General features: G+C 46.8%; 1 protein-coding gene and 1 long non-coding RNA gene across 6 annotated transcripts in view; both read right to left on the bottom strand.

Moving 5' to 3' along the window:
• MCC (MCC regulator of WNT signaling pathway) overlaps positions 1–12,167 on the bottom strand; it is a 215,355-nt gene that overhangs the window by 56,409 nt on the left and 146,779 nt on the right. For all 5 annotated transcript variants that reach the window (XR_013843519.1, XM_079995390.1, XM_079995391.1 and 2 more), the window contains one exon: positions 1,384–1,547. Coding sequence is in view for 4 of the 5 variants with exons in the window: in XM_079995390.1 (XP_079851516.1) it covers positions 1,384–1,547 (164 nt within the window). In the remaining variant the exon portion in view is untranslated. The remainder of the gene's footprint in view (positions 1–1,383; positions 1,548–12,167) is intronic.
• LOC307226919 lies at positions 1,558–9,909 on the bottom strand. The gene is made up of 3 exons (XR_013843697.1): positions 9,238–9,909; positions 6,510–8,981; positions 1,558–2,564 (listed from the first exon to the last, which is right to left on the bottom strand). It is a non-coding gene; the product is annotated as an uncharacterized lncRNA (long non-coding RNA).

Here is a 12,167-nt window from a genome sequence, read left to right as displayed (position 1 = left end):
TACTTGGCAGTTTCCAATGGAGTAACCACAGCAAGAAAGGGAAGGCTGCAGCCTTCCCTCTTAACCTCACATGTGGGAGGTGGAAAAGATGAAACAAACTGTAATCCCTGACTTCCAAAATACAGCATAGTAGTAAAAGAACAGTGCTTCTAACATGAACACAAAAGGATGCAAAATCATTGAACAGATTCTGCATACGAGGCCTTTTAAATGTTCTATGTGAAAAGAAAAGAGCAGTATTACATTTATTCAGACACTATTGTTATTCTTGCTCCCAGAACTGGAAAATATTTTATTGTGCTTTTTTTTAAAAACACACCACACACCACAAAACAGCCACACACCAACCTTAGAATAAGAGAACCTTAATAACCTGGCATTAAAATCTTGTACCTAAGGCAAATTCTAGGAAAATAGAGTAATATTTGAACAAGAGGTCTTTTCACCTATCCTGTTTCTCATTTAAAACCCCTTAGCAAATGCAGAATGATTTCTCTGCACTGGGATATCTCCCACAGAGAGCACGTTTGACAAAGATTGATGAAAAAGAAGAAACCAAACATAGCTTCTACAATGGAAACAACCAATGAAGACAAAACACAGTGGCTTCTTTCTAACTTTATCTATAACAGACCCATTTGCTAGAAAGTCAAATGTTACAGCTAAACCATGCATAGTTGTCGGATTGCAGAGAATACCATATGCCATCACTGTCACAATGACCATTGAAGGCCCTACACTACTGAAACCACCTAATTAAGCACACAGTAAGACAAGTATATAATATCTGAAATGACTTCAGGAATAGCTAGGTTGTTTCCAGTTCCGCCCATCCCTATGTAAACCTCTCCCCCATGCCCTTTCACCTTCACTTTAGAACCTGTTATTTCCATCACGGCCTGGCCTTCTCAATCTATCTTTCCTTCAGATTGTACTCTCTTTCTTCCTTTTTTCTGAATCGGTGCTCCCTTGTCCCTTAATTTCTCTACCTCTCGGGTCTGGTTTCCATCTCTACAGGCTAATCTAAAGCCTCTACAATGCACAAAACTCCTTGGTATGATATTGCCAACACATTGGCACTCAACAGTTAAAATGTTTGTGAATATTCTGTAACGTGACAACAGGTTAGCTTAATGACAAGAGAAAGCTCTGCAGATAAGATGTCAGGCAACAACCAGTTTTCAGCCCGTTTTTATAGGTAAGATGTTTCTGTGACTTAATTATCCTTTCAGTAAAACAGGCTTTATTGCCCAACTGTTATCGGAACTGTATGACAACATGTGCTTTGATTATCTGATGAAAGACGCCATATAGGTACAAATTATGCTCTATTATGTCAGAAATTACGTAATAAAGATTAGCAACCAGCTAATGTTTCCACACCTTAATGGCTAAATCACAGTGTTCACTGGCAGTGGTGAGCTGTTCAATGTGTCTGTCCACATCTGCCACAGACAAACTGCAGCTGCTCTTCTTCCTCCCACAGACAACATTCTCCAGTCCCGTCAGCACTCTCTGCAGTTCGGAGTTCAAGTCACTACAGGTATCTATGGGGCAGAAAGAACATGTCAGACATACATTCCAAGTCACCAATAGACAGAGTTTCCATTCAATCTTAATCTTGAGGGTGGGGAGGAGGAGGTTGCACACCTGCAAGAGGTAACTCAAATCGGCAAACATTTCTCTTCACAATCTCCCAAGCAGAAACAACATCAAGGTAATCTTGAAAGTTACTAATTTACTGTGGGGCTAACAACTAGACAAGCTTGAAATCTGCATGCTTGACTTTCAAGATCAGGAAATACTCACAAAGAAAGAAGTCTTTCACATGTGACTGAATTGGCAGCGGGATGTGTGTGTCATTTTGTGATGTTATTGGAAGCAGGAAGGAATATCTCCTTCCCTGAACCCCAAGACAGACTGCTTGGTGGCCTTCAACATTTTTTCACCATGTGGCACGGAGCATGAGTGGAGGAATTTTGTTTTGCAAACATCTTTTTTTTTTATTAATATCTGAAGCGTGGTAACTGCGTGTTGCCACAGCAGCAAGTGTGTAGATCTTGCTTCCTGCTTATGGCACATCTAGACTGTCAGTTTGGCTTCACAGTAGGGATAATGTAATGGTGAGAAGGGGCTGGACTCAGTAGCACTTAATCCTATGATAAACCATTTCTTTTTCATGGGTACGAGAGCTACACAAAATGAGATGGAAGCAACCATTTCTGATTATAGCCCAGATAAAACCTTGCTTGGAAAGTTTGGGAATGCTGGAAACGTTTTGCTATGTGCTGATCAAGAGTAATGACTTAATCTAAAAAGGTTTAACACCAGGAAGACATTATTTTAAAATGAAGTTCATACTGTCAAACATCTGCATATACTGCTAACCCATCTGCTTTCCATTGTTCTAGCCTTCATCATTGTTCTTCTGCCGATTTCTTTTTCTTGAATAATGACAGTACTGCGTTATGTCCTGCAGGGCATCTTATGCCTCTGCTTCTCAAAGAGAGCTCTGGCTCACCAGTGACTGACCACAGATAAAAACAGGGGTTATTTGCTTCCCACTGGAGACCCATATTGTTAAGTTGTGGGTTGACATAGCAGACGACACAGCGATTTCTCCAAGTAGCTCTTTATTTTGTAAGCTGGAATAGAACTGACTGCAAACAGCTCAGCCGGCCTGCTTTTATAGGAAGCCGGCTGTCAACATTGTAGCAACAACAGCCCAGCGTTTCCCGCCTAAAATAGCTGACGTGGACCTGAGTGAAAACTATCTACAGACCTGAGGGAAACTATATACAGTATCCCCCTGCTGGCCCAGGGTGAAACATCACTACATAACACCCCTCCCCACCGAGATAAGGCGTTAGTTACAATCGTAATGGTTCCCTTATATACAGCACTACGCGTAATGGTTCAATTAGGCACAAAAGCATATCGGTTACATTTCCCATACTTAGACCAACAGATCACATGTCCAACAACATAATCCTTTAAATAAGTTGGGTGCTTGGAAACTCTGCCAGACCGCCGGGGACTGGTAGCCATGTCCAGAGGGCCACACAGTTCTTGCTGAGGCTGTGGTGCGACCCTAGGTGGCGTTGGAACCAACTCCCCTGGATCCGCTGCTGTGGGTGGAGCCTCCGCAAGTGGAGTGGTCTGAGTCTGTGGTAAGTCTGGCAGACCCTCTGAAGCGGCTTGGTTCGGCTCCACGCTGGCAGTTTGCGAGGGAGGTGTAGGTGGGGCCTCGCCATCTGTACGTGTCTCTTCTTGAGCCGCAAGCGCAGTTGGGGGCACCACGGTAGTGTCCAAGTCCCCAACCCTGCGCCTAAGCTGGTCTATGTGCCGTCGCCACAAGCGTCCGTCTTCGAGTGCCACCTGGTACGAGCGAGGTCCAGTGACGTCCCCCACATAGTTCCGGGCAAAGACCTGGTTTCCTGGGACAAATGACCGTGGCGCGTTGGCACAGCCTGGGGGTTCAGCCACGGCAAAGTCCGGGTGCAGCCGGTCGAGCGGTGACCTGAGGCGGCGGCCCATAAGCAGTTCAGCAGGACTCCGCCCTGTGGCCGCATGAGGGGTGATGTGTTGCACGAACAAGTATTCGGCGACCCGCTCATGCCAGTCTCCCCGGTCCAGGCGCGCCAGTGCCTCTTTTGCCGAGCGCACCATTCTTTCCGCTTGCCCGTTGCTGGCTGGATGAAAGGATGCCATTAGGGCATGGCGGATGCCCAGTCCCAAAAGATACCGCTGAAACGTGCCTGACGTGAACTGCGGTCCGTTGTCAGAGACAAGGACATCAGGACACCCATGCGTTGCAAACAGGCCTCGCAGCACCCGGATGACGGCTTCGGTAGTGGTGGAGGGCATCAGGGCGACCTCCAGCCATTTGGAATAGGCATCGACCGCTACCATAAAGGTCCGGCCGTGAAAGGGGCCAGCCAGATCGATGTGCACCCTCGACCAGGGTGTCTTTGGCGTCTCCCAGGTGTGTCCCTTAGCTGCCGGTGGTGCAGGCCTCGACTCTTGGCACGCTTGACAGGCGGACACCCAGGCAGTGATGGCATCGTCCATATTAGGCCACCAGACGTAACACCGAGCCAACGCCTTCATTTTGACAATTCCCGGGTGGCCAACGTGCAGAGCCTCCAGGACGCGCTGACGGAGTCCCTGGGGAATCACGACGCGGTCTCCCCACAGCAGACAGCCGCGATGAGCTGAGAGTTCATGTTGTCTGGTTGCGAAGGGCTGGAACTCCGATGCAAAAGGCCCTTGTGGCCACCCCCTCCACACCCAGTTGAGCACCCGGCTGATGGTGCGATCCTGGGCAGACGCGGAGGCCACTTTGGCAGCCGATACAGGCGCTGCCGGAAGATCCTCAATCAGAACGAGCGATGAAGCTGGAGCCGGGTCTTCCACAAATGCTGGAAGAGGGCAACGGCTGAGGGCGTCGGCATGGCCCATCGATTTCCCGGGGCGATGGATGAGCCGGTAGTGGTAGGCAGCCAGGAAAACAGTCCATCGCAGCATGCGTGGCGAGAGGACCGGTGGAGTTGGACGATCACCGGCGAGGAGGCCCAGGAGTGGCTTGTGGTCAGTGATGAGGTCAAAAGTCCTGCCATAGAGGTATTCATGGAACCTCTTCACTCCAGCCACAAGTGCCAGTGCCTCCTTGTCGAGCTGGCTGTAATTCCGTTCCGTCGGAGATAGCGTCCTGGAAAAGTAGGCGAGCGGTGCTTCTCTTCCGTCTGGAAAACAGTGACTAAGGACAGCACCGATGCCAAAAGGTGAGGCGTCGCAGGCAAGGACCAGCGGCCTGGATTCACTGTACTGTACCAGCACACTGTCTGATGAAAGGAGAGCCTTGACCGCGTTGAAGGCCGCTGTCTCCCGATGACCCCAGGCCCAAGGCGTCTTTGTGCTAAGGAGTCGGTGAAGAGGCTCAGCCACTGTGGCTTTGTGGGGCAGGAACATGTTATAAAAGTTCAGCAGCCCCAGGAACGCCTGCAACTCCGTCTTGTTCTTTGGGGTGGGGGCCTGCTGGATAGCGCGGATCTTGGATGTGGTCGGGTGAAGGCCGGAGGCATCGATAAGATAGCCCAGGAACTCTACCTGTGGAAAGGCGATCTGGCACTTTCCCCTCTTTACCTCGAGCCCAGCCTCTTGGAACCTGGTCAGCACAGCACGGAGGCGCTCGAACAGCTGCTGGTGTGAGTCTGCAGACACCAAGACGTCATCAAAATATGGTACCACGCCCAGAAGCCCTTGCAGGAGACGCTCCATAAGGCTTTGGAAGATGCCAGGAGCCATACTCACCCCGAACTGCAACCGGCGGCAACGGAATGCCCCCTGGTGGGTGACGATCGTCTGGGCTTCAGCAGTGGCATCATCGACGGGCAGTTGTTGATAGGCTTGGGCAAGGTCCAGCTTAGCGAAGACCTTACCCTCACCCAGGGAATGCAGCAGGTGTTGGACAACAGGAACCGGATAAGCGTGCTGCTGAAGTGCCTTGTTGATCGTGCACTTGTAGTCAGCGCAGATTCTCACCGACCCATGTGGCTTGACAGGCGTGACGATGGGGGTTTCCCACTTGGCGTGGTCAACCGGCTCCAAAACTCCTTGGGCGATCAGTTTGTCCAGTTGTTCGTCCACCTTAGCCTTGAGAGCAAAGGGAACCCGGCGTGGCTTTAGCTTGATGGGGGCGACTTGTGGATCAAGGCTAAAGGAGATGGGCATACCTGTATATTGCCCCAAGGTGCCGTCGATTGACTGACTCCCCCTCTGCCTGGTTCCGGTGGTAGAACGCATGGCGGGCAGCAATCTTGGACGGCTTTGGTGCGTAGTGGTTGCGGAGCTTCTCTTGGATCATGCCCCATGGTGTTGCCTGGACTGCTTCAGGCGCAACCAATGCTCGGGCCGTCTCAAACACCTCAGGCCCACAGAGGCTGAGGAATAGGCCCCGCTTCCGATCCTTTGATACTGCTGTCAGCTCGTTGGCTTGGAGGTAGCAGTCGAACCGAGCGAGGTAGGAGTCCCATGATTCAGAGGCTGGCGCAAACGGCGGTAGAGGCACAAGTGAAGCCATGATTCCGATGCCGGCGTGAAGGGCGATGGATGGAACACAGTGCTCTTAGCCAGAACAGTCAGCTCTGAATTGGTTCTGTCCAGTGATTCAGCTCAGTGATTCAGCTCAGTTCAGAGGCTGGCCGCATCTGGCTGTGCTCTGATGTCCATCGATCCCATCCTCGTCGCCAGTGTTAAGTTGTGGGTTGACATAGCAGACGACATAGCGATTTCTCCAAGTAGCTCTTTATTTTGTAAGCTGGAATAGAACTGACTGCAAACAGCTCAGCCGGCCTGCTTTTATAGGCAGCCGGCTGTCAACATTGTAGCAACAACAGCCCAGCGTTTCCCGCCTAAAATAACTGACGTGGACCTGAGTGAAAACTATCTACAGACCTGAGTGAAAACTATATACAGTATCCCCCTGCTGGCCCAGGGTGAAACTTCACTACATAACACATATAATTCTGAACCTGAGCATTTTTCCATAAATGAATATTGGCTGCCTCTTACAAGGCTGGGGTTAAGCAAGATGAGGCAATTAATTTTCACAAACCTAGTGTTTTACATATTTCGCATTTTATTTTAGCACTGTATTTTATTGTTTAATTGTTTTAAACGGAGAATTATGTTTTAATTCTCTAAGGCATTAGTATGAGAAAAAGTTGCTTCTTCAAATGTTACAGAGTCCTTTTCTCCAGGAATCTACTGATAAATAATTATTAGTGCAATGCCAATTTTATATTAATTGTCTCCACATCCAGCTCAGATTTAATGGGCAAGCATTAGCAGATGTTCTCAATATGTAAATATGGATGAATTCATTCTGGCTTCTTTTGCCTCTACAGAGTAGCATCATCAAAATATATCGGGCTTGAGTTCACAATTAAGAAAACAAATCACAAAACAATTAATATCCAGATACTTATTACGTTCAGGCATGAAGCACCCCAACAGAGAAACAGACAATTTATTACAGTGCAAGTACAGTACAGGAGTGGGAAAATGTTGTGGCTACACAATTAGCATTGTAGTGAAGTGTTTTTGATCTGCATTGTCTCCTCTAAGATACACCCACAATCTAATTCAATGGACAGCCAAATACATGCTAACAGAAAGGCCATTAAAATCACAGCTGAACTTACAAAGTCCCTCCTTTTTGGATAAATGGTAGCTGAATGTGGCCCTAGAAGCATTTTTGTGCAACCTGCGGTTTCTTGATTGAAAGCACAAATAATTTTTCCATTATTTAAAAAATGTTTCTAGTTCCTATACTTGAGGATTGAAGCATAGAAGAGGCATAATATGTCTACCAGCACTGCCACGGGAGGCACAATTCTCATGGGAAGAATGTACACACAAATGTTTAATACAGGTTTGAAATTAAGGTTGCCTAGACTGTAAATTGTATTAATAGAATTAAGTTTGGTGTTCTTACATTGTTGTAATCTACCTTGGGATGTTACAGTGATGAGTGGGTAAGAAATAATATCATATATCATATCATATCATATATCATATCATATCATATATCATATCATGCTGGTCCTGGTTGCATCTGGAGGTGCTATTTCATCCAATTCCAAATCTAATTCAGCCCCCATAATCCAACTCATTGCTCCATGCGAGACTCTCTTTTCTCTGTTGCAACATGAATGGACACAGCAGAGCACAAACCCTGCACACTAGACCTTCACAGGAGTCCACAGGTATGCTTTAATTTGGAAAGAACACTGAGTAAATTGCTCAACAAATCATAATCCATACTAATATCAATGTGGATTGGTAAAAAGGAGAGCATGGGATTCTTCTGAAGTCCGTTCATGTGCAAAAAGTGCTTTAATAGCCCCCATAAAAAAATATCTCTGCCCTGTCGGCTCCACTTAAAAACCATTTCCCTGCATTAGAAGCTATTCAGCTGCAAAATGTTTGTTTTTATAAATACAGTTTCTCACAGATGCACCAAGGAGATTGCTGAGCTGATAAAAACCTATTTGTGTTGCCTGCATTCCTGAAGCGCCATTACAATTTGTACACATTTTGTCACATTTTACAAGACAATGCCTTGTCCCAAACAAGCTCTTGTATTCGAAGTTCTAGCCCTCAGGCAGCTTTCCTCCCAGGAAATAAGACTTTATAACAAGGCTAGAGAGACCCACATCTCAAGGAGAAAGTAGATTAAACCCAGTCATAGGATTTACAACATATAGCAAGGGAGATTAGCTGTTTTAGCCCTTGATGTTTTATTGCCTGTAGCAGTAGAGAGGCATATCTAAATTTACTACTATATCATGACATGTGAGTCTAGCTTCGTATGTCAATGAGGTTTCTGCATTCGTGCAATGTGCAGTTCCACCTTTTCATCTCAAGATGGATTTGCATTCTGAGTATATCCAATAGAAGGTGCTCAAAGCCGGGGGGGGGGGGCTGGCTTAAATGAATGTATCAGAGAATTTGGTGATAAAATAAAACACATACAAAATCAAGAGAAATGAAAATACATTTTTTTAAAAACTTGCAAAATTGTGTTGTGATATCCACTACCACTATTTGCAGGAAACAGATGTAGCAATCAGGGCCATCTTTACAAATTTCACTATGAGGAGCGCCAGCAATCAAGACAAGCCAAAGTTTTAATTTACACTTGTCTTCTCAGCTGTGGGAACTCCTGTTCCAAAAACTGCTAGAAAGCCCCAATGTAACATATAGTGTGTGTATGAGTGTGAGTGTGTGAGAGAGTGACAGAATGAGAGAGAAAGAACGAATGCAGCCCCTTGTTGAAATAGCTTGTTTAAGTAGCTTGACTAAATCAGTGTGCTATTTTTAAAAAAGTTTTTACATTCTGATATTCTATGGCCTTTTTATTGCTCTGAATCCTCTGAATGACAAGAGAAGCAGACTCTTAAATGTTTTAGCCCCCACTTTAATTTACAGAAGAAGAAAAGAAGAGTTTGGATTTGATATCCCGCTTTATCACTACCTGAAGGAATCTCAAAGCAGATAACATTCTCCTTTCCCTTCCTCCCCCACAACAAACACTCTGTGAGGTGAGTGGGGCTGAGAGACTTCAGAGAAGTGTGACTGGCCCAAGGTCACCCAGCAGCTGCATGTGGAGGAGCGGAGACGCAAACCCGGTTCCCCAGATTACGAGTCCACCGCTCTTAACCACTACACCACACTGGCTGTATAGAGCCAAAGTGGTTAAACTGTAGTGTAAGGCATCTCAAAATACAAGGGAGAATGCCTTGTCCTGTTATGTCATATTCTTGTCCTGTTATGTCAATTTGTTTCAGGCCAGGTCTGGAAACTGGCAAGATATGTATCATAAATTGTTCATTTTAAGACAAGCGTATCTTCACAAATCTAAACCCCCGAAGTTCATAGTTCTCCTACATCACTATATCAGTCATCTATAACCTTGCCTTGGGAAACGTTACAGTTGAACATACGGAGCCAAATTCCTTGAGTCGTCCCTAGCACCACAGAACTTAACCAATATTAATCGTGTCTGTCTAACATCACAAACAAGGGAATAAGATTACAGACGCTCTGGATTAATTTTCCCTTTACAGGAAGGTTATTCCACAGTTGAACAGCTATGAATTCTGCATGGTAAACCTTCATACTTAAGGGTGAAACATCATCAAGAAAATGGCTAACAGCCAGCCATTTTCTTTGTTCTTTGGGGAAAATGTTTCCACTTCAGTATTTCATACTGCTTCAACAATATGGTGGGGAACAATCTGCTTTTTGGTGGGTGGGGTTACAAGCCTTTTTTATCAGCATATATCTAAGTGACTCATATACTCGAAAGCAGAAATGAATGTGTGATCTATATGTTGTCCCTCTGAACTACCGTAAATTTCGCTCCATAACACGCAGATTTTTCCTCCTAGAAAGTAAGGGGAAATGTCTGTGCGTGTTATGGAGCGAATGCCTACAGATGGCGGGGGAATCTGCTGCAGTTGTGAGCAGTCCGTGGCTCGCTTTGAAACAGCAAAGCGGGTGTAAGCGGCTCCTGTCAGCGAGCCGAGCTGGGGAGGAGGGAGAGAAGCAGAGCGGGCTTGGCTGCTTTAAAACAACCCTGTCCTCTATGTTCCTCTCTCCTCCCAACTGAGCTGCTAAGTAGCAGCAAAGCTTTTCAGCCAACCTAGCCGGGAGGAGGGAGAGAAGCAGAGCTTTAAAACAACCCCGTGCTCTCTGTCCCTGCCTGCAGTGTTTTGCTGTCCGATTTTGGATTAGCTACTGTGTGTGTGTGTGCTTGAGCTATCGTTCTCCTCCTCCTGCTTCCCGTTCACTCTCCCTGCGCCCCTGCGCTCTCCCTCCGACTTTAGAATTGACACTCTGTGTCTCTCTGTGTGTGTGAGAGAGGGCTCCTTCTCCTCCTCCTGCTTCCCATTCACTCTCCCTGCCCTCTGCCTCCGACTTTAGAATTGACACTCTGTGTGTCTGTGTGTGAGAGAGAGAGGGCTCCTTCTCCTCCTCCTGCTTCCCGTTCACTCTCCCTGCCCTCTGCCTCCGACTTTAGAATTGACACTCTGTGTGTCTGTGTGTGAGAGAGAGAGGTCTCCTTCTCCTCCTCCTGCTTCCCGTTCACTCTCCCTGCCCTCTCCCTCCCTGCCCTCTGCCTCCGACTTTAGAATTGACACTCTGTGTGTCTGTGTGTGTGTGAGAGAGGGCTCCTTCTCCTCCTCCTACTTCCCGTTCACTCTCCCTGCCCTCTGCCTCCGACTTTAGAATTGACACTCTGTGTGTCTGTGTGTGTGTGAGAGAGGGCTCCTTCTCCTCCTCCTGCTTCCCGTTCACTCTCCCTGCCCTCTGCCTCCGACTTTAGAATTGACACTCTGTGTGTCTGTGTGTGTGTGAGAGAGGGCTCCTTCTCCTCCTCCTGCTTCCCGTTCACTCTCCCTGCCCTCTGCCTCCGACTTTAGAATTGACACTCTGTGTGTCTGTGTGTGTGTGAGAGAGGGCTCCTTCTCCTCCTCCTGCTTCCCGTTCACTCCCCCAGCGCCCCTGCGACTTCCAGCGCCCTGCGACTTTAGGGCCAGTTCTCTCTCTGCGTGTGTGTGTGTTTTGACCTCACTGCGCTTGTTGGGGGAGAGTGTTGGTCGCAATTTTTCTTGATTTGTCTCAGAGTGGTTACTATCATGGTTTCCTTGCCAGGGAAGAAGAAGAGACGCAGAGCCTGCTTGTTCTAAAGGAGCAAAGCCGGAGAGGAGCCTCTCCTGCATTATTAGCAGCATCCTTTTCCACCCACCCCACGCGTGCTCCTTATCCCTTGAGTTCTTTTCCTTCCCTCCCCACTTAAAACGTGGTTACAAAGCACGGATCCACACGGATCCTCAGGATTTTTGCACTAGGTCAACCCAAATTCACCATCAGATCACATAGCATAGCCATGGCTACAGCCTGCACCAAAAAGCACACGCACCCACTGTTTCATGGGGCCGCAATGGCGCAAAAACGTGGTTACAAAGCATGGATCCACATGGATCCTCAGGATTTTTGCATTGGGCTCCCCCAAACTCACCGTCAGATCACATGTCTGTGGCCACAGCATGAACCACAAAAATCATACATCCACTGTTTCGTTTAGAATATTTTTTTCTTGTTTTCCTCCTCTAAAAACTATGTGCGTGTTATGGTCAGGTGCGTGTTATAGAGCGAAAAATACGGTAAATGACCCTTCAGAACCTGCAAAATGTGGCACAACATTCCAAATCCCTCTGTCCCAAAAGTTAGAGCAGGTTATTTCAACAGAAAGTGCTAGCTGTAAGCCTAAGTTTTTGAACCAGAAAACCTGCTGGAGTTTGACAAAAGCCATCATTATCAGAGTCACTCTGACACAAACAAATGTCCTTAGCACTTCCCAATTCAGCCAAATGTTACTTTGAAACCTGCCATCTGTAGAGAAATTACACAGCTTTATGAAAGCAAGAGGCTTTGAAAGAACATTCTTTGATTATGCAGTGCTGAGAAGCAATGGATGATACAGCTACATGCAGCACTGCATAAAAGAAAACAGAAATCACCAAATAATAACCAAGGGTGATATTTAAGAAGAAACTACTGCTAAATAATCTTGTAAATTAATAATTAGAAGTAGC

Source organism: Podarcis cretensis (assembly GCF_951804945.1).
Source record: "Podarcis cretensis genome assembly, chromosome: 11".
In the NCBI taxonomy this organism is placed as follows: Eukaryota; Metazoa; Chordata; class Lepidosauria; order Squamata; family Lacertidae; genus Podarcis; species Podarcis cretensis.
The sequence above is the reverse complement of the archived record's forward strand: the minus strand, read 5'-3'. Positions and strand labels throughout refer to the sequence as shown.